Source organism: Actinia tenebrosa, unplaced genomic scaffold (genome assembly GCF_029948245.1).
Source record: "Actinia tenebrosa isolate PJP-AT-01 unplaced genomic scaffold, QUT_ActTen_1.0 PGA_scaffold6__47_contigs__length_16458017, whole genome shotgun sequence".
NCBI lineage: Eukaryota > Metazoa > Cnidaria > Anthozoa > Actiniaria > Actiniidae > Actinia > Actinia tenebrosa.
The window spans coordinates 12,715,166-12,738,056 of record NW_028292583.1 but is presented as its reverse complement, the minus strand read 5'-3'; the positions used below and the strand labels follow the sequence as shown (position 1 = coordinate 12,738,056).

The window sequence follows — 22,891 nt, the reverse complement described above, 5'->3', positions numbered from 1 at the left end:
TTTAAGAAAATATGCATTTTTTATGAAGGATGCAAAAAAGGTCATTTTTGGCCATTTCGGGCAAAAAGCATGGACTATAGCCCATGGTTTTGACGAATTTTAGTTCATTTTCACACCTTTTAAGAAAATATGCATTTTTTATGAAGGATGCAAAAAAGGTCATTTTTGGCCATTTTGGGGTAAAAAGCATGGACTATAGCCCATGGTTTTTACGAATTTTGGGCCATTTTCACACCTTTTGGGAAAATATGCATTATTAATGAAGGATGCAAAAAAGGTCATTTTTGGCCATTTTCGGGCAAAACGCATTGACGCTTTTTGGGAAAATATGCATTATTTATGAGGGATGCAAAATACGTTATTTTTGGCCATTTTGGTGCAAAAAGCACGGACTATAGCCCATGGTTTTGACGAATTTCTTGCCATTTTCACACCTTTAAAAAAATATGCATTACTTATGAAGAATGGAAAATTGGTCATTTTTGGCCATTTTGTGGGGAAAAGCATGGACTATAGACCATGGTTTTGACGAATTTTGGGGCATTTTCACACCTTTTAAGAATACATGCATTATTTATGAAGGATGCAAAATAGTTCATTTTTGGCCATTTTGGGGCAAAAAGCATGGAGTATAGCCCATGGTTTTGACGAATTTTGGGCCATTTTTACACCTTTTAAAAATATATGCATTATTTATGAACGATGCAAAATAGGTCATTTTTGGCCATTTTGGGGCAAAAAGCATGGACTATAGCCCATGGTTTTGACGAATTTCTGGCCATTTTCACACCTTTTAAGAAAATATGCATTATTTATGGCGGATGGAAAATAGGTCATTTTTGGCCATTTTGGGGCAGAAAGCATGGACGCTTTTTGGGAAAATATGCATTATTTATGAGGGATGCAAAATACGTTATTTTTGGCCCTTTTGGGGCAAAAAGCATGGACTATAGCCCATGGTTTTGACGAATTTTGAGCCATTTTCACACCTTTTAAGAATATATGCATTATTTATGAAGCATGCAAAATAGATCATTTTTGGCCATTTTGGGGCAAAAAGCATGGACTATAGCCCATGGTTTTGACGAATTTTGGTTCATTTTCACACCTTTTAAAAATATATGCATTATTTATGAAGGATGGAAAATAGGTCATTTTTGGATATTTTGGGGCAAAAAGCATGGACTATAGCCCATGGTTTTGACGAATTTTGGGCCATTTTCACACCTTTTGGGAAAATATGCATTATTTATGAACGATGCAAAATAGGTCATTTTTGGCCATTTTGGGGCAGAAAGCATGGACGCTTTTTGGGAAAATATCCATTATTTATGAGGGATGCAAAATACGTTATTTTTGGCCATTTTGGGGCAAAAAGCACGGACTATAGCCCATGGTTTTGACGAATTTTGGGCTATTTTCAAACCTTTTAAGAAAATATGCCTTATTTATGAAGGAAGGAAAATAGGTCACTTTTGGCCATTTTGGGGCAAAAAGCATGGACTATAGCCCATGGTTTTGACGAATTTCTTGCCATTTTCACAGCTTTTAAGAAAATATGCATTATTTATGAAGGATGGAAAATAGGTCATTTTTGGCCATTTCGGGCAAAAAGCATGGACTATAGCCCATGGTTTTCACGAATTTTAGTTCATTTTCACACCTTTTAAGAAAATATGCATTTTTTATGAAGGATGCAAAAAAGGTCATTTTTGGCCATTTCGGGCAAAAAGCATGGCCTATAGCCCATGGTTTTGACGAATTTTAGTTCATTTTCACACCTTTTAAGAAAATATGCATTTTTTATGAAGGATGCAAAAAAGGTCATTTTTGGCCATTTTGGGGTAAAAAGCATGGACTATAGCCCATGGTTTTGACGAATTTTGGGCTATTTTCAAACCTTTTAAGAAAATATGCCTTATTTATGAAGGAAGGAAAATAGGTCACTTTTGGCGATTTTGGGGCAAAAAGCATGGACTATAGCCCATGGTTTTGACGAATTTCTTGCCATTTTCACACCTTTTAAGAATATATGCATTATTTATGAAGGATGGAAAATAGGTCATTTTTGGCCATTTCGGGCAAAAAGCATGGACTATAGCCCATGGTTTTGACGAATTTTAGTTCATTTTCACACCTTTTAAGAAAATATGCATTTTTTATGAAGGATGCAAAAAAGGTCATTTTTGGCCATTTTGGGGCAAAAAGCATGGACTATAGCCCATGGTTTTGACGAATTTTGGGCCATTTTCACACCTTTAAAAAAAATATACATTATTTATGAAGAATGCAAAAAAGGTCATTTTTGGCCATTTTGGGGCAAAAAGCATGGACGCTTTTTGGGAAAATATGCATTATTTATGAGGGATGCAAAATACGTTATTTTTGGCCATTTTGGGGCAAAAAGCACGGACTATAGCCCATGGTTTTGACGAATTTTGGGCTATTTTCAAACCTTTTAAGAAAATATGCCTTATTTATGAAGGAAGGAAAATAGGTCACTTTTGGCGATTTTGGGGCAAAAAGCATGGACTATAGCCCATGGTTTTGACGAATTTCTTGCCATTTTCACAGCTTTTAAGAAAATATGCATTATTTATGAAGGATGGAAAATAGGTCATTTTTGGCCATTTCGGGCAAAAAGCATGGACTATAGCCCATGGTTTTCACGAATTTTAGTTCATTTTCACACCTTTTAAGAAAATATGCATTTTTTATGAAGGATGCAAAAAAGGTCATTTTTGGCCATTTCGGGCAAAAAGCATGGACTATAGCCCATGGTTTTGACGAATTTTAGTTCATTTTCACACCTTTTAAGAAAATATGCATTTTTTATGAAGGATGCAAAATAGGTCATTTTTGGCCATTTTGGGGTAAAAAGCATGGACTATAGCCCATGGTTTTTACGAATTTTGGGCCATTTTCACACCTTTTGGGAAAATATGCATTATTAATGAAGGATGCAAAAAAGGTCATTTTTGGCCATTTTCGGGCAAAACGCATTGACGCTTTTTGGGAAAATATGCATTATTTATGAGGGATGCAAAATACGTTATTTTTGGCCATTTTGGGGCAAAAAGCACGGACTATAGCCCATGGTTTTGACGAATTTCTGGCCATTTTCACACCTTTAAAAAAATATGCATTACTTATGAAGAATGGAAAATTGGTCATTTTTGGCCATTTTGTGGGGAAAAGCATGGACTATAGACCATGGTTTTGACGAATTTTGAGGCATTTTCACACCTTTTAAGAATATATGCATTATTTATGAAGGATGCAAAATAGTTCATTTTTGGCCATTTTGGGGCAAAAAGCATGGAGTATAGCCCATGGTTTTGACGAATTTTGGGCCATTTTTACACCTTTTAAAAATATATGCATTATTTATGAACGATGCAAAATAGGTCATTTTTGGCCATTTTGGGGCAAAAAGCATGGACTATAGCCCATGGTTTTGACGAATTTCTGGCCATTTTCACACCTTTTAAGAAAATATGCATTATTTATGGCGGATGGAAAATAGGTCATTTTTGGCCATTTTGGGGCAAAAAGCATGGACTATAGCTCATGGTTTTGACGAATTTCTTGCCATTTTCACACCTTATAAGAAAATATGCATTATTTATGAAGGATGGAAAATAGGTCATTTTTGGCCATTTCGGGCAAAAAGCATGGACTATAGCCCATGGTTTAACGAATTTTAGTTCATTTTCACACCTTTAAAGAAAATATGCATTTTTTATGAAGGATGCAAAAAAGGTCATTTTTGGCCATTTTGGGGCAAAAAGCATGGACTATAGCCCATGGTTTTGACGAATTTTGGGCCATTTTCACACCTTTAAAAAAAATATGCATTATTTATGAAGGATGCAAAAAAGGTCATTTTTTGCCATTTTGGGGCAAAAAGCATGGACGCTTTTTGGGAAAATATGCATTATTTATGAGGGATGCAAAATACGTAATTTTTGGCCATTTTGGGGCAAAAAGCACGGACTATAGCCCATGGTTTTGACGAATTTTGGGCCATTTTCACACCTTTTGGGAAAATATGCATTATTTATGAAGGATGCAAAATACGTTATTTTTGGCCATTTTGGGGCAAAAAGCATGGACTATAGCCCATGGTTTTGATGAATTTTGAGGCATTTTCACACCTTTTAAGAAAATATGCATTATTTATGAAGGATGCAAAATAGTTCATTTTATGCCATTTTGGGGCAAAAAGCATGGAGTATAGCCCATGGTTTTGACGAATTTTGGGCCATTTTTACACCTTTTAAAAATATATGCATTATTTATGAACGATGCAAAATAGGTCATTTTTGGCCATTTTGGGGCAAAAAGCATGGACTATAGCCCATGGTTTTGACGAATTTCTGGCCATTTTCACACCTTTTAAGAAAATATGCATTATTTATGGCGGATGGAAAATAGGTCATTTTTGGCCATTTTGGGGCAAAAAGCATGGACTATAGCCCATGGTTTTGACGAATTTCTTGCCATTTTCACACCTTATAAGAAAATATGCATTATTTATGAAGGATGGAAAATAGGTCATTTTTGGCCATTTCGGGCAAAAAGCATGGACTATAGCCCATGGTTTAACGAATTTTAGTTCATTTTCACACCTTTTAAGAAAATATGCATTTTTTATGAAGGATGCAAAAAAGGTCATTTTTGGCCATTTTGGGGCAAAAAGCATGGACTATAGCCCATGGTTTTGACGAATTTTGGGCCATTTTCACACCTTTAAAAAAAATATGCATTATTTATGAAGGATGCAAAAAAGGTCATTTTTTGCCATTTTGGGGCAAAAAGCATGGACGCTTTTTGGGAAAATATGCATTATTTATGAGGGATGCAAAATACGTAATTTTTGGCCATTTTGGGGCAAAAAGCACGGACTATAGCCCATGGTTTTGACGAATTTTGGGCCATTTTCACACCTTTTGGGAAAATATGCATTATTTATGAAGGATGCAAAATAGGTCATTTTTGGCCATTTTGGGGCAAAAAGCATGGACTATAGCCCATGGTTTTGACGAATTTTGAGGCATTTTCACACCTTTTAAGAAAATATGCATTATTTATGAAGGATGCAAAATAGGTCATTTTTGGCCATTTTGGGGCAAAAAGCATGGACTATAGCCCATGGTTTTGACGAATTTCTTGCCATTTTCACACCTTTTAAGAAAATATGCATTATTTATGAAGGATGGAAAATAGGTCATTTTTGGCCATTTCGGGCAAAAAGCATGGACTATAGCCCATGGTTTAACGAATTTTAGTTCATTTTCACACCTTTTAAGAAAATATGCATTTTTTATGAAGGATGCAAAAAAGGTCATTTTTGGCCATTTTGGGGCAAAAAGCATGGACTATAGCCCATGGTTTTGACGAATTTTGGGCCATTTTCACACCTTTAAAAAAAATATGCATTATTTATGAAGGATGCAAAAAAGGTCATTTTTTGCCATTTTGGGGCAAAAAGCATGGACGCTTTTTGGGAAAATATGCATTATTTATGAGGGATGCAAAATACGTAATTTTTGGCCATTTTGGGGCAAAAAGCACGGACTATAGCCCATGGTTTTGACGAATTTTGGGCCATTTTCACACCTTTTGGGAAAATATGCATTATTTATGAAGGATGCAAAATAGGTCATTTTTGGCCATTTTGGGGCAAAAAGCATGGACTATAGCCCATGGTTTTGATGAATTTTGAGGCATTTTCACACCTTTTAAGAAAATATGCATTATTTATGAAGGATGCAAAATAGGTCATTTTTGGATATTTTGGGGCAAAAAGTATCGACATGGTTTTGATGCATTTTGGGTTATTTTCACACCTTTTTGGAAAATATGCATTATTTATGAAGTGTGCAAAATGGGTTATTTTTGGCCATTTTGGGGTTTGATGGGGTAGGCATTTGTGTTTTATAGCTAGAAAGGATGCGTTTTTATAACTAGTTTTGAATAAGAAATTTGGGAGAATAAAATAGGACTGTAGAGATAAGTAATAATAACAAGAGATGAAAGTGCAAGGAATTGGAAATTTATTCCATTCAGACATTAAAATAGTTACAAAATTCGTTCACTATGGTTTTGTGAAACGGAAGACTAAAGTTAATTACTGAGATGTCATGGCATCCAAATATTTGTTCAACGGTATAAAAATAAAAAAGCTGTTATGACTTTATAGATGGTAAAGTTAATAGCCAATCAAATGAGAGCATTTGAACGTTACCTGATATAACTGCTATAATGCATAATGATTGGAGTAAACTTTCCATTTTGATCAAATAAAAAACATTATCTTAATATGAAGTATAAAAATATAATGGATCTAAAATACTTCTTCCTTTTATTATTCCAGCTGAAAACCTAAGAGAGCTGTACCACATATTGATGCTGATCTTAACTAGAATGATAATCCAAGCCTAACAGGGGTGGCCACGGGAAAGGTGTAGTGTAAGGATCCCGGACATCATGATGTTGCGAATAACGCAAAGGCATTAAAGTAAAATCTTGCTCTCAGGCTGTCCCCGGACATAAGGCACGAGTAAGGCTTGGAATGAGTCTTAACAATACAACAACATTGATTCCTATATTACTGAAAGAAACATCCATTTTTCATTTAGGTCATTTTTTAAACTAGATAAATCAAAAGCAAAAGGGTTAATAATGGTTGTAATAATTGTTCACTTCTTGTCTGATGCCTTCAGTCCTTCCCTCCAGTCGTGTCTCTTGGTCACCCTGTCATCATCGTCCTCATCTTTCTTTTCAGTTTTCTTGAGTGAACGTGCGGACCAGTCAGGTCTTTTCTCGAATTTGGTGCCAGCATCATCACGCCCTCCTCCACCTTTCTTCAGTTTGGTTTGAGCCCATTGTGGTTTCTTTTCTTCTGGTTTTGCTGCTGATGGCGCGGGTTTTTTGATGGCGATAAGAGGGTTTTCTGGCTTCTTTACTTTGGTCACCCAGTCGGGCTTAGGCTGTAAGAATAGAATATCGATACTATCATGTGTATCATTCACAAACACCCGATAACAAACCGACCATCTCCCGAACACGATACGAGATCATACGAATGAGAAACGAGACCAAAAAAAGGGATTAAAAAAAATACTGCAAAATGACTAACACCCGATAACAAACCGACTATCTCCCGAACACGATACGAGATCATACGAATGAGAAACGAGACAAAAAAAGGGAATAAAAAAATACCGCACAATGACCAACACCCGATAACAAACCGACCATCTCCCGAACACGATACGAGATCATACGAATGAGAAACGAGACAAAAAAAGATAATCAAAAAAATACCGCACAATAACTAACCGAGCACTCCCGAGCACGATACGAGAATATACGAATAAAAACCGAAAAAATACAGGAACAAGCACACGAATAGAAGAGATAAACGAGAACTGGATTGTACGACAGGGCAGAAAAACGACAAGCCCTCTACCTTCACGATTTTTTAATTTAACTGAGTTTAATACTCCAAATTTTTAAGCGTTTCATTTGTGTCACTGCTGCTGGAAACTTGTGACGAAATTTTATCGAATTAGAGTAAATCTACTTATTAGTATTCACGAAAACGTCAGTTTTTCTGCTTATCAAAATATCACCTCTCCCAAAGTACACGGCTTATCTCAAATACGCATTTAATAAATTTTGGCCGCATTTGATATTTTGCTATTTGGCTCCAAAAGAACGTGTTTACAAAATCTTGAGCTTAAATGTGTAAAGCTGTCCTTATGGCGAAAGGCCAAACACCGTTTTTCTGCACTGTCATTACATATTGAAGATATTTATTATTTTTACCTCAGAACCCTTCTTCTTGTCTTTCATGGCTTTAAACTTCTCTTCCCAGGCAGCAGACTGAGCTTTACGGACAACATTAATGAATCCACCACCAAACTAATATAACACACCAAACAAACACATCATTAGTGGACAACTCACTACGAATACAAAACACCAAATACAAAAAAACCCAAGGAACAATTTTTCGTACCTCGAAAAAACGTTCCTTGGGTTTCCTGTGGTGCGGTTAAGAAACCTGTTCAGCCTGTTAAGAAACCTGTTCACCCTGTTAAGTGTTCTAGTGTTCTTCTGTTGCTGTGCTGGTTTAAGTAGGTTCCCTGTGGTATCACTTGCTTTGAAGTAACGACTATTGAAGGCCGAACGAACAAGTCCGAACAAAATATCAAAATATCAAACCTCGTCGCGATCGGATTTTCAGCATGTTTCGAAAAAAGACTATCTTACTCTCAAAATAGCAGTCAGCAAAATAGCTTGCCATTAAAGTTATTTTTAAATGAAAGTATGTATCAAAATATTCGTAAGTCAAATAAAATTAATAAATTAATAAAAAAATACTTACTGGAGAAGCCTTCTTTTTCTGTTGAAAAAGATTTAAAAAATAGAATTAGAGATTGCGCAGTAAGGACAAGGACTGTGTCATGCGCAGTAAGGACAAGGACTGTGTCATGTGCAGTAAGGACAAGGACTGTGTCATGTGCAGTAAGAACGAGGACTCTGTCATGCGCAGTAAGGACAAGGACTGTGTCATGCGCAGTAAGGACAAGGACTGTGTCATGCGCTGTAAGGACAAGGACTGTGTCATGTGCAGTAAGAACGAGGACTCTGTCATGCGCAGTAAGGACAAGGACTGTGTCATGCGCAGTAAGGACAAGGACTGTGTCATGCGCTGTAAGGACAAGGACTGTGTCATGTGCAGTAAGGACAAGGACTGTCATGCGCAGTAAGGACAAGGACTGTGTCATGTGCAGTAAGGACAAGGACTGTGTCATGTGCAGTAAGGACAAGGACTGTGTCATGTGCAGTAAGGACAAGGACTGTGTCATGAGCAGTAAGGACAAGGACTGTCATGCGCAGTAAGGACAAGGACTGTGTCATGTGCAGTAAGGACAAGGACTGTGTCATGCGCAGTAAGGACAAGGACTGTGTCATGCGCAGTAAGGACAAGGACTGTCATGCGCAGTAAGGACAAGGACTGTGTCATGCGCAGTAAGGACAAGGACTGTGTCATGCGCAGTAAGGACAAGGACTGTGTCATGCGCAGTAAGGACAAGGACTGTGTCATGCGCAGTAAGGACAAGGACTGTGTCATGCGCAGTAAGGACAAGGACTGTGTCATGCGCAGTAAGGACAAGGACTGTGTCATGCGCTGTAAGGACAAGGACTGTGTCATGTGCAGTAAGGACAAGGACTGTGTCATGCGCAGTAAGGACAAGGACTGTGTCATGTGCAGTAAGGACAAGGACTGTGTCATGCGCAGTAAGGACAAGGACTGTGTCATGTGCAGTAAGGACAAGGACTGTGTCATGCGCAGTAAGGACAAGGACTGTGTCATGCGCAGTAAGGACAAGGACTGTGTCATGCGCTGTAAGGACAAGGACTGTGTCATGTGCAGTAAGGACAAGGACTGTGTCATGTGCAGTAAGGACAAGGACTGTCATGCGCAGAATCGCAGGCTCAGCTCAAGACATTACTTACAGCAGGTCCAGTTGGTAGTTTAGGTGCAACTTTCCTGAAATTGATAGGGGAAAAACAATAAACAAAGTAACTAAAACTTATTTCCTCTCGCAACAACAGTAACAACCCAACAATCGTTCAACAGAAAGCCAAGGTGAAAGAATGTGAAGTGACGGGAAGGGTTTACTTACTTTCCTTCTTTAATGGCCAACTCGTTCTCTGCTTCTGCAGTCTGAAGCTCGTTACGTAGTTTGTTAAGCTGTAAACCAATCAAACAGTAAAATTTAGCATTTCAACCAATAGAAAATATTTATCAAGCATTATGATAAAAAAAACTTTTAAAACCCATTATTTTGTATTCACTCTTAATTCACTTCTAATCTACAAAGCTTTGTCGTATCACAGCGTGGGACAATCACAACAGAGCTAGGCTCAATATTAAGTGAAAGCCTAAAGATCGAATTAGAATTTAGAAGTTGATTTCTGAGGAGGGAGGAAAACCGGAGGACCCGGAGGAAAACCGGAGGACCCGGAGGAAAACCCTCGAAGCAACTCTACTCACATACGACATCGAGATTGGCAGGACTCGAACTCGGGCCGCATTGGTGAGAGGCGGCGCATTAGCAGCGCACGCCACCAGTGCTTCCACACTCACTCTTCGTGATATCCACGTTATCTACTTGCCTCATTTTCATTCTTCTTAAGCTTTTCATCGATTTCTCGTTTTTGTTTGTTAAGTTGGTTGTTGTTCTCCTCAGCCTTGCGGACTTGTGTTCGTAACGAACGCACTTTAAGGTCAAGTTCGTCCAACTCTTGGGCTGATACTGCTACCATCTGTCCCTTAGCTTCACGCTGCTCCACGATTCGACGGAATTCTTCCGCAAGACCCTCCAAAATAGAGGCTAAAGGAAGATAAGAAGGAAAGTGAAAATGCTAAGAAACAGGAACATCACAGCTCAAATCAACCCTTACTAATTCAAACTGGTAAAGGGTTGTGCCCCGGGGTCATACATGGAGCGTATAGCGGCTGCCAGAGACGCCTTCGCATGGTCTCATTTGAACCCCGTCAAGCTGCACCACTGCTGTACTTGCGGTGGTGATTAGTGATGACCAGTTTTTGTTTGTTTGTTTGTTTTTGGGAAAAAAGAAGGAGTCTCCATCTGTTTTCGCTCTCACGTTACGTCATAGCAGCCATGTTGATGCCATTTAACATAAGATTTTTCCTATTAGTATCCATTGTTAACCGTACCAAGATTGCCGCAATGTTTTTGTCTTTGCGGACTCTCTTGGGAATTTTCGTAACCTTGCAATTAGTTGATTTGATTTATTTATTTATTATTACCTTTCTTCTGCGGAGACATCGTTTCGAAGATTGTGTCTTCTTTTTCTTCCTCTTCATCGTCGTTTTCTTCATCTGCAAACCACACAGTATGTTTAGATTAACACACTTCGCCTTACACATCAATACTCTCGCACCCGCTGGACTTCATACTCTTCACGGATCAAGCGGACGCTATATTATTAAATTATTGGTAAATAGCTAATAATACATGAAGTAACATCAATACAGCAATGCAGAAGATTTCAATCTTAGTCGTGCTCGTGTTAAATATCCATTAATTAAATAATTAATAATCATAAAATATTATCATATTATTACAATTTTGATGTTACAAGTATTGTCGTAAGAATAACTAGAGTAATTCTCAGCTAATCAAACTTCCTCTTCGTTTAAGGTTTAACCAGTTTTGCTCTTGGATAAATCTGTTTTGTTTCTGGTTAAACCTGCTTTGCTTCTGGTTAGACCATTTTTTTCGGCTTAAGCCTTGGTTAAACGCAAGGATGTGTTAGTGCGTATGTGGATAAGTGTATAATAAATATTGGCAGACGTTTGTACCTCGGTGATAACCACGCCGTGAGTTGTATGAACGTTCTGCTTCTGCTGTTAAAGTATTAGTAGCATTAGCTGGGAACAGATGACTGATATATGACAGGGAATAGTCTAGCATTAATGGCTCAGAGTAAATGGAAGAAAATGTAATAAAAATGGGAAAAAGGAAGGAAAAAAGAAAGAGAAAAATAATAATAAAGGGAAAAATGGGAAAGGGAGAGAATGGAAATGAATAGAAGGTGAATGTACCTTTCTGTCTTCTGCGTCGATCGTTCTCTTCCTCTTCTGACATATGATGAAATGATGATACGTTATCATTGGACGTTGACATGGGAACGCATGCGTATTGAGTGCACGTTACCATAGCAATTGATACGTAATAGATGAAGGTAACCATGACAACTGATACGTAAATATTAAACAATACACGTGCAAAGCCGAAACAAATGACACAATGCTCGAACAATAGAATACCAGTGAATAAAGATGTATTCAATATCACGTGACAATAAGATTAAGAAAAGAATAAGAATGTAGTTTGTATAAAAAGAACAAGAAAGAGTAGGAATACCTTGTCTACGTCGACTTCTTTCCTCAGCTTCCTGCTCCTCTGTAACAAAATGACATTAAAACGATTGGATGACTTAAATAGCAATACTGAAGGTGGATGGAATTCCTTGATACCCATATAATGACGTCACCTCTAGATATGATGACGTCACCACAAGATATGATGACGTCACCACGAGATACGATGACGTCACCCCAAGATATGACGACGTCACAACAAGATACGATGACGTCACCACATGATATCATGACGTCACCACAAGATATAATGACGTAACCAATGACGTCATAAACAATAACAAAAAGTTTGGCTTGGGCACCATGCGGGGACGTCATTTCCTGTCAAGGTAACATCTGTCCCAATGCCTGTCAGTACTGAGATAAGTTTTTTAGAGCATTAACAAGACAGAATAATAAAAGAGAATTATAGAAAAGTTAGTTATTCTAATAATATTGATTGTTGGATTTTCCCTTCAACTAAATAACTTTTATCTATGTTTAGTTGTTACAAGTCAAACGGGACAAAGAATGAAGAGACGAGAGTGGAGAGAATGTTTTACCTCTTCTTCGACGTTCTCGTTCCCGTTCCCTCTCTTCTTTTTCTCGTGCTTCTGCCTCTTCGCGTTCTTTAGTAAGTGAAACGAGTATGTGAGTATGAAGCGAAATGTTATCATGTCTGTAGGGGACTGGCCGTAAAATAACAAGGTATTCAGGTTAGAAGTAAGAAATATTCTTTCCCATCGACCGTCAAACAACTTCTGGGCCGATCTATAGACTGATCTATATCAGGGCACGGCTAACTAACGGCTAAGATAGAAACCTGAAACAACCTTTAGGGCTGATCTATATCATGGCACGGCTCAAAGATCAATTTGGAATTACGTATGTAAATCTAGTATTTTTTCATGCCCTAATCATTGCTGGGATTCTACCTTTTTGACCTCTCCCCCCCCCCCCCCCCCCCCCCCGGTATTAAATTAAGACCAGTTCCCAACTCTTATACTGATACTAATGAACAAATGATTGATCTCTTAAAGACAGATATTAAAAAAAGATGATAACGATGTGCGCAAGTGTACCTCTCTCTTGGCGTTGCCTTTCTGCCTTTACCTCTTCCTCCTGCTGTTGTTCTGTCATGATGGATATGTGTAAGATACGTGTATAATGTTGTATAGAATACATGAAGGGCACAGGGGTGGGCTGGATGTGATGTAATGAACGACGAAAGACACGCAAATTAACGTGATGGTGAGCGTAAATACAACATGTCGTGACAGACGAGGCGCATTCCTGGCTTTAAATACTGGCCTAATGACCCGTGTCTTAAGGAACCCATATAAGTAAATGAATCTAAACTGTCGAGTGTGGTGCTGACCTTGCCCTCTAAGATGGAGATCATTCTTTTAACAGACTAACAAACGTCGTAAAACAAATCCTTTGAACGATAAGATCAGACAATAGACCGTTTTTTCAAGGTTGCGTGCGCATCCAACTTAACGGGCCACAAAACTGAGAAAATGCAAATTCAGTAAAATTCAGAAGACAGTTTTATATTTAAAGAGGAGAATAATCGATATTATGAATTCTTATCGAAAAACATTTCATAGCAATGCATGATAATACTCGTGTTCTGGTATCGTGGCCCGTCAAGTTCCTTAAATTTGGATGCGCACGCAACCTCGAGAAAACGATCTATAGATCGTACACTATCGGCATGATCGCTATGTTTATACTCTGTATATGCTAACGATATACTTGCGAGATGTCTTTTTGTACTCAAACTAATCAATTTGGTGCTACTGTCTTAAGCTTAAAACAAGGCATATACCTTTCCTGAGACCGACAAACAGGATGCATTGTGATCTAGCTTGGGCAAATAACACCATATAAGGCATGCGCATAAAATAAAAATGTACCCAATCTAGACCATAATGCACCTTGTTCGCTATCTCGGGGTGGGCAAATAAATTCAGTACACATTAAAGAATTCTATAACTATATTATGACATTTAGAAAAGGCCGATAATATTGACGACAAGATTGTCCACTGAATACAGTCTACCGGTTGGGAATGAGGCTAACGAGGACTTAACACCAGCGAGCATGAATACAGTCTACCGGTTGGGAATGAGGCTAACGAGGACTTAACACCAGCGAGCATGAATACAGTCTACCGGTTGGGAATGAGGCTAACGAGGACTTAACACCAGCGAGCATGCATACAGTCTACCGGTTGGGAATGAGGCTAACGAGGACTTAACACCAGCGAGCATGAATACAGTCTACCGGTTGGGAATGAGGCTAACGAGGACTTAACACCAGCGAGCATGAATACAGTCTACTGGTTGGGAATGAGGCTAACGAGGACTTAACACCAGCGAGCATGAATACAGTCTACCGGTTGGGAATGAGGCTAACAAGGACTTAACACCAGCGAGCATGCAGTATTTAGTATTCAATGGACAACCCTTCACTAAAACACGACCATGACATTCATCACGTGCCAGACATGTTTTCGTTGCTAAGGAAACGTAGAGCCTAATATGGTTACTAGTTATCAGTACCTCTCTCACGACGGCGACGAGCTGAAGCCCTGTCGTTTTCTGAATCTGTTAGTTGAAATGTTAACCAAGTATTTATGTATGAAGAACATTACAAGATAAGATAAGAAAAGGAGGGATTGATCCAAGATTTGATACTCTGATACTCCTCCATCGCTTCCAGGGGTCACCAGTGGGGGGGGAGGGAAGGGGTATTGAAACTGATACAGGTTATTGCTTGATCTATGTTACCGCAGGGGGTGGGGGTCAGGAGAATTGTTATAGCTGATCAATACAGGGGGAGGGGCTGGGATGATTGGCAGGTCTACTGGATGCATTAGAGTGAATGGGATCCCTGTGTTATCAGAGCACCAGGTGTTGGCGAGAGAGACATTTACAAATGAATAAATGAAAAGTAAAAATACCTCTCTCTGAACGAGTTAGAGTAGACTCATCAGACTCTGTTTTAAAAATTATTAATAGTTATTGTTATTAATTATTATTAGAAGCAAAAGAAAGTACAAGGAAATAATTGAGATATGAAGCAACGATAAGTCGCCTCTATGACAAGCAAATATAATTTAACACAAAGATCGATAACTCTACGACAGTAACGAAGACTACACGACGCAGATCAATAATCATACGGGTCAGATCGATACACCATCGTCAGGTCGGGAAGTCCTTACCTTCTTTTCTGCGGCGGCGTGATCGCGCGCTTTCATCATCAGCTGTCGATTCAGCTTCGCGCTCTTTTCGTCTGGCCTCGCGTTCCCTTCGTCTTGCCTCACGTCTAGCAGCTGCATCGTCCTATAAACATAACGATCAACCTCATTAAAAACTCATTAATTAAACCAATCTTTACAGGAACAAAAAACGTCATCAATCATCTTTTTTCCTTTGTTTCAAATGCTTTCGTTACTTGAATACTGAGAACAGACCCGGTAATCTAACAGTACCCTTTTGCGACCACAACGGGGCTTCATTGATCACTCAGCATGTATACTCCGCTTTCCCCGGGTTAGCTCTTCACCATGTACATATTGTACGCAAATATTCCAAGCGTTAAATCGAATGTTTTCGTTACTATGGGAACTTTTGCTATCTGATATAAAATCAACACGACTCTTAGATACGAATTCCTATACAAATGAAAGAATTTGTGTTGAATTGTTTGATTCGTGAAGGATTTTGCTACGACGTCATTGAAGATTGTCAAGTACGTTTTAGAGCAGGATACTACTTTATTATGTGTAATGTTATCCTAGTAGCGTGACCTCACACAGCACCAAGCCATTTCTATCAATGTTGTTTCTTACTATAATACAAGTGCGGGAACGATAAATGCGATATAGGATATAATGCGCAACAAAACGAAGAAATTTAAAAACACGAGAAAGAAATAGGAAGAGAAAAAGAAATTCTATTTTAACATGAACAAAACAGTAAATCTATGATACAGTATTCCTATAATACTATGAATGATTACCATATTATGTTACAGAATTCCTCAAATAAACGGAATTTTATTTATCCTACGCTCCACAGAAAAGGGCTTAAAAAAAGAGCTGAAATGGCTTCACTTAGAAGAGATTAAGGAGACAACACTATAGAGATGATAAAAAGATAAAAGGAACCCTGCCTACTGAGATGCATTTGTCACGCTCATGCTGTACAATATCTCTCTGTTAAAACGTGGACATCAATCTGGATTAAAAAAGCTACTCTGCGACTTACAAAAAACAGAAATCTTAAATGACTTGGCACTTAAACTTTTGAGACAGACGACCTGGTTTGGATCGGATCAATAGAAAAGTATTTTTAATGCAAGCAAATCTTGTCAGACATGTAAAGAACTGTAGCGTGAAATGTGAGATGTTATTCATTGAAGATTATTTGCGGTAAACAAATGATAATATCATCTTTTTTAAGAATTTTAGATTTTTAAGCAAAAAATCTTGATATCGAATCAAGAAGTCATCCTTACAAGGCAAATTACGGTAATAATGTCAAAAGGTTTGGATAGAGTAAGATACTGTAAAAATGCGCTAAAGAATGCGAGGAATGTAGCTGATGAACAGGGCGGGGTAAATGACCTCTGGGCTACTCGATACGGTCTGTGAGCAAAATAAAATGCCCTAATATAGTACCAAGCACTTTACTAACGTAAATGTAATGTCTTTTACAACAACACGAGTAAGGAACCTCTTACTAAAATAAATTTTACATTCGATTGTTTTCGTGTTGACCATGTTGATTATGTAGACAGGTTTGTAGTCTTTGTTTTTAAGTCATGCAATCTTCTTTCTTACAAAATAAGGATAATTTAATAAAATATGTACAAGACTAAAAACATAATCAAATATGTGGTAAAACAAGAGTGAATAGCAAAACCCGCAGTTCAAAATCTTAATCTTATGGATTCTTATAAAATATGTTATCGCAAACATAGTTAAAATGTATCGGTGTTCATTGAATATGCAACCAGCTAATTATACATTACAAACTGTTAACGATTTAATGTGAACTGTACGTTTGCTCGTATACAAATATCGAAACAATTACTCTAGCATGTCGAATAAAAATCTTAGTTAAATTTTTGAGTCATTATCGCATACATTAGATGAACACAATATTAAAACATATCTCTGTCCCTGAACGATAGGTGACATTTAAATAAGAGAGTTCAAAGCTGAAACGTATGCACTAAATGTAGGTTTATGGAGAGCTAAAGTAAAAGCGAAACATTGCAGGAAGAGGGCTGTTTTGTAACCAAATTGGATGCAATGTCGGAGTTTTCTTCAGGTTAAATGTAGGAGCCCTGTAGCTTGGTAAAGAAGACAGGGTAATAATTTCTTTATTTTTGTACTTCTGTACAGATATTTTAAGGTATAAAAACCTCATTCCCCCCCATGAGAGGTTTGAAAGCTAATCAAGGTCTATGCATGTTGGAATCACAGAACAGACAAATCTCAAAATAACTAGCAAACACTGAACACAAGACCAGAACTGGATAACAGATATTTGTGATCTAGAAGGGTGTGTATGTCTGTAGTATGAAAGTCAACAGCTATCAAAATTTAAACCAAAATTCTGATAAACGGTACTCACGTCTCCCATATTTCTCTGTCTTAAAATAAATCAAGGATGAAGAGAGAGTTAACAAAGAAGTTGGCAATGTCCTTCAGCAAGAGAAAGGAGTTTACCAGTAGGCAGTGATTGAGGAGTGAGCAGAAGTAACTACTGTCCCTGTGTCCCAGTCAGTACATTCACCAAGGTCTTTTGGTATGTAAAGTATCTTGATATCAGGGCCATTCATAGGATCATCTTACATTAGACCCAGGACTCTTGGAGTGCTCTCTCAACTGTCAATCAATCCGTTACAGCCTAAAACATCTTTTATTCTCAGTATAATGTTATTAAACTTCTTGATAATGAAATTCATGCTTTCTGTTTACTGGTGTTAGGGGCTTTCTGTTGTAATATTGTAGTATAGTGAAGTATTTGTGGTCTTTGAGGCCACATTTGTAGCACACATTGTATACAGAGTGACTAGGTATTGATATGTAAATGACAGCAGAGTGGGGTGAGATTACAGCTTGTAACACGAGCATCATTTTACCATACTAACACACCATCACAATCTCAGCCAGACTCTAAAACCTTTAGGATCCACAGTTATCATGCTTTTGGCATGTTCAACATTTGTTCTTACTCCAATGGGAATTCCTTACTAAACTATGGAGAGAATATCTGCATAGATGACTGAAAAGATGCCATTTACAGAACAGATAGTTTGTATAACAATCATTCATAGACACTATAGGACTCATACTCTTGTACAGTGCAAGGATTACACACCCATTTCTACTCAATATGCATTCTTCACCCACACTTTTACCATCTCTGGTGTTTCTGTTCTCTAATGCTAGCTCTAAAACAATTGAAGAATTATTTTTAAGCATGGTAAGTAAAAAGCTTTAAAATAATATAATATAACCTAAATACATTATTACTAAGAAAATATTTGAAAACCTTTTATATAGGAATGCAAAACAGAAGATCAGCATCAATTATGGTGGAATGTATAATATTGTGCAATGCAACATCCAAATTTTCTCTCTTAAAGCATTTTCAATCTAGTTCAAACACTTACTAAAAAACTCATTAACATTGATGCCTTGAAGTATAGAATTATCAAGGAATAGAGGAAGAGCTAGACACTGTGTTCTCATGTAGGATTCAAGGCAATCATCTCGCATTGAATCAATTTTTTAAAGTATGACAGCTGCTACTATTTCTATGTCAAGAACCTAACATCTTTTATATCAATAATAAATCGTGATAATATTTAAAATAAATAAACCTTAAATTGCTGTAGACAGTGTTAACAAGGATTATGTAAGTGATCTTATCATCACTTAGTTATATTTGTTATGAATAATATTGTGTAACATAAAGCGAATCATTTCTTTACTAATTCTTCCCAGGAGTACTTATTTTCTATAATAATTAATTGAGGTTATTATACCGTACGATTCCACTCACTCTATGTGAGCTGAGAGTGGTTGGTTCTCTTTCTGACTCAGAGGGTTTTTCCTTCCTCCCTCCTCTCTCTCAAATCAACCCTAACTAATTCAAGCTGGTTAGAGCTGTGCTCCAGGGTCATACATGGACTGTATAGCGGCTGCCAGAGGCGCCTTCACATGCTTTCAGTGTGACCCTGTTGAGCTGCTCCACAGCTGTACTTTGCAGTGGTGACTAGCGATGACAAGTTTTCTTTAATACAGTGTTTGTGATGGTGATGGTGATGGTGGCAGTGGACTGATACATGGTGGTGGTAGTGATGGTACTCTGTAATGATGATGATGATGGTGATGATACAATACAATACAATACAATAAACTTTATTTAAGGAGGGTGACACAATTAACCCAGAGAGATATCTAACACGCCGCCCTCACACTACTGAAACAATTCAAAATGATGGTGGTGATGGTGATGGTGATGATGATGGTGATAATGATGATGACAGTGATGGTGATGATGGTGATGATGATAATATATATGAGTGTTTACATCATGATGGTCATGGTGGTGGTGGACTGCTGATACATGGTAATGATGATGTAGATGATGGTGGTGATGATGATGATGGTGATGATAATAATATATATGAGTGTTTACATCATGATGGTCATGGTGGTGGTGGACTGCTGATAAATGGTAATGATGATGTAGATGATGGTGATAATGATGATGATAATTATTCTAATGATGTAATTGCTATTAGGGAAGCACAGGTGGTGTGTGCCACTAATTTGCCTCCTCTCAGATTTAATATCGTATGTGAGTAGAGTTGTTTGTTGATACTCTGCTATTCTTCGAGGGCTCTTCACTGGGATCTCCAGTTTTCCTTCTACAGTAAAATTCAATTACTAAATTCAATCCAGTGTTAAAAGCTTAAACTTGAGTCTCTGGCTCAGAAGACTGATAAATCAGTCTCTGCAGTTGGCATAAAATATATTTTACATTGTAGATATATAGAAAATTTTGATAAAATAAAATAAAATATACTTATAAAATTCTGAGCTCCAGATGGGAATCGATTCCCTGTGTCCATTCCATAATTAATGTTCTATATATCTATATCCTTATTATTCTATTTACATTATACCAGTAATATAAATCAAAGTGACATAGATTTTAGCAATAAATAGTTAGTGATATCAGCTTCACCATTAATCGTGATAGCGATAAATATATTTTAATATCATTATAGGATTACCCAGTAGTGTTTTATGGTGATTATAGATCAATATATATGTGCACTATTTCTAATACATATTTGATATAAATCAATTATATCAGACAAGACATATCTTTTTAGGTTAACTTATTTTAAGTATAGATCTTTTTAAAATTTAGTTTTTTGATTAAATAGTTGTCTATTAGTTTTTTGATCATACTTGTAAACAGCGCTTTGAGCACAAGGAAAGGCCCTTTATAAATAATAAAGTTATTATATTTATTATTATTATTATTTTGCATTACATTTTAAAGACATATTTTCTATTCCACGAGATTTAAACAGATATCCTAAACAAACATCTACTAAAATAGGATGTTTATACCAGACATTCCTGTCTATTGAATATTTCAAATACTGGGACAATAATCAACTAATTCAAGACTAGCTACCTAATGAGTGGAATGGTGGACAATGTTAGCCCAAGGCTAGTGAAATTACTTTGATTGATTATTGTCAATATGTTTCACCTTGATATAGTATATTAATTTGATTATTGCCAATATGTTACACCTTGATATAGTATATTTGATTATTGGCAATATGATACACCTTGATATAGTATAATTATTGAAGTTGTAAATAGATTGGGTTTGGGATACTGCAGTAACTTTAAAAGAAACTAATTAATGATTATGTTATTAATCTAGTATTTATCTTGTTTAAACGTTTCAAGGACACAATGTATTAAATTACAAAACTCTTTAACACAATAATTTTATAACTACAACAGTCATTTTGTCCATTACCAGGATTAACTAGGCTTAATTCTCGTTTAAACTTTTCAAGCGTTTGAATGTTTTTTTAGACCAATGATATAAGATTTTTTGCAAAGAAGAATTTGTTCAATCAATCATCATCATCACTATCACTATCATCATGATGATCACTATCAATCATCATCAATATCATCATCAACATCATCATCATCCCACCATCATCTTCACCACCATTATTATCATCATCATCCCACCATCATCTTCACCACCATTATTATCATCATCATCATCACCATCATTATCACCATGTTCATTGCCAATCATGCTAATAAGTCAATTCTATTTAATGCTAAGATCACCAACTTATAATACAAACAAGCTTAGTGTGCTTTATATTTTTCTTATTATCTGATGTTAGTGTTGCAAAACTGCCCATAGAAAAAAAAAAATATCTTGAATATTTTATATTTGAAATTACTATATATTTTATTATTTTAAATTTAATATCGTCATCTGAAAATAATGAAATTTGTAACGATTACCGTAGCAGTCACAAGGCTGTTAAAAGCATAGTTCATGATATTTATACAAATGCTGACGATTAAGACAAAAATTTAGTATACAACATTACCAGTACTATAAGAATGGTAAAATACAAAAACTTCTGCTTTAAAATGTAAAATATCATAAGGAAATTGGTTGATAAAGGCAAGAATTTAATGAAAGAAAAACAATCTAATTTGAAAAGCTTAACATATCTTGCTGTATTTGACATACTGTTTAGGCTTTAATGGCTCTGCCTGTGAGGTATTCTTTTTACAAACAACACCCCTGGATTATGTGTGATTAAAAATACTTTCCTTTATGACCGAAAAATTATTATAACCAAATTAAAAAATAAGTAACCATGAGTATCGATTAATTGATTAAAAATGAAATGGTTTTAAAAACTCGTGCCATAATGGCAATTATCCTGTGAAATGAGCAATCAAATGTACGCAAGATGGAAAACAATTACCAACCTCATCTACATTGGTACTTTCAAGCTCTTTAGCCAGTCTTTCACGTCTTTCTCTCCTTCTTCTCAGAGCTTCACTAACATCTGGTTTAAAATCACAAACAAGGTTGTTTTTACAGTGAGTTTAGCTGGTTTGTAGAAGATCATTTTGCAGGCCTCGATAATGTTTAAATATACAGGTACTTGATCATTTGGACTTAAATAATCTTTATTAACTCTTCGAATATCTTCATCATAATCAAACTCATTATTGTAAAGAATGAAATCAAGAGATCTTTGACATACAAGGTCATAAATATAACTATAAAAGATTCCTATCTAAGGTCAGATGTTTTGATGATTTCAATTAATTCAGTTTTAAATATTTCTTTAAGCAAACAAACTTTTCTAAAAAATTCAATCATTCCTACAGAACTCTCTTTATCAGCCCATACATACTTACCGTCAGACATACTAATGGTTATAAGTTTTCTTGAAGGGTTAAGAAGTTCTACAAGAAGCTATCTTGTGGTTTCGTAGAGAGAGGAAGGGTTGGTAATGTGTTGGTATGTTCAACAAGGAGTGACGCTTATGAATATATTAAATAGCAAGTCATTAATCATCAATAATGTCCTCTGATTGGCTGATAAATACTTTAGGTATTTAGAATTCAGGCTTGAAGAAAATAAATTTAGTTAATCTTTTGCTTGTTCTTTGTATTTTATGAATGAGTTTTCAATAAAAGAAATTGCAAAGAAGTTGATTTTTTGTTTTTCTGTTATTTGATAAACAAAGATTCTAACAATGGGCTCGACATATTTTACATTAATAATCCAAACCCTGGGAATCTGA

General features: G+C 36.5%; 1 protein-coding gene across 9 annotated transcripts; it reads right to left on the bottom strand.

Moving 5' to 3' along the window:
• Positions 1-6,042: 6,042 nt before the first annotated feature.
• LOC116309075 (uncharacterized) lies at positions 6,043-22,643 on the bottom strand. 9 transcript variants are annotated; one of them, XM_089038888.1, is made up of 17 exons: positions 22,503-22,643; positions 22,065-22,144; positions 15,204-15,324; positions 14,940-14,975; positions 14,539-14,583; positions 13,054-13,104; positions 12,535-12,600; positions 11,976-12,014; positions 11,654-11,689; positions 11,411-11,452; positions 10,856-10,927; positions 10,198-10,415; positions 9,705-9,772; positions 9,535-9,568; positions 8,399-8,416; positions 7,837-7,932; positions 6,043-6,995 (listed from the first exon to the last, which is right to left on the bottom strand). In XM_089038888.1, exons 1-17 carry the CDS (start codon positions 22,510-22,512, stop codon positions 6,705-6,707), a joined length of 1,323 nt encoding a protein of 440 aa, XP_088895014.1. In that variant the 5' UTR covers positions 22,513-22,643; the 3' UTR covers positions 6,043-6,704. The 9 variants fall into 9 exon arrangements, with proteins under 9 accessions (XP_088895014.1, XP_031575479.2, XP_031575488.1 ...); XM_031719619.2 differs by having other exon boundaries at positions 11,411-11,455; positions 22,503-22,642; XM_031719628.2 differs by lacking the exon at positions 11,411-11,452 and having other exon boundaries at positions 22,503-22,642.
• Between the last annotated feature and the right edge of the window lie 248 nt (positions 22,644-22,891).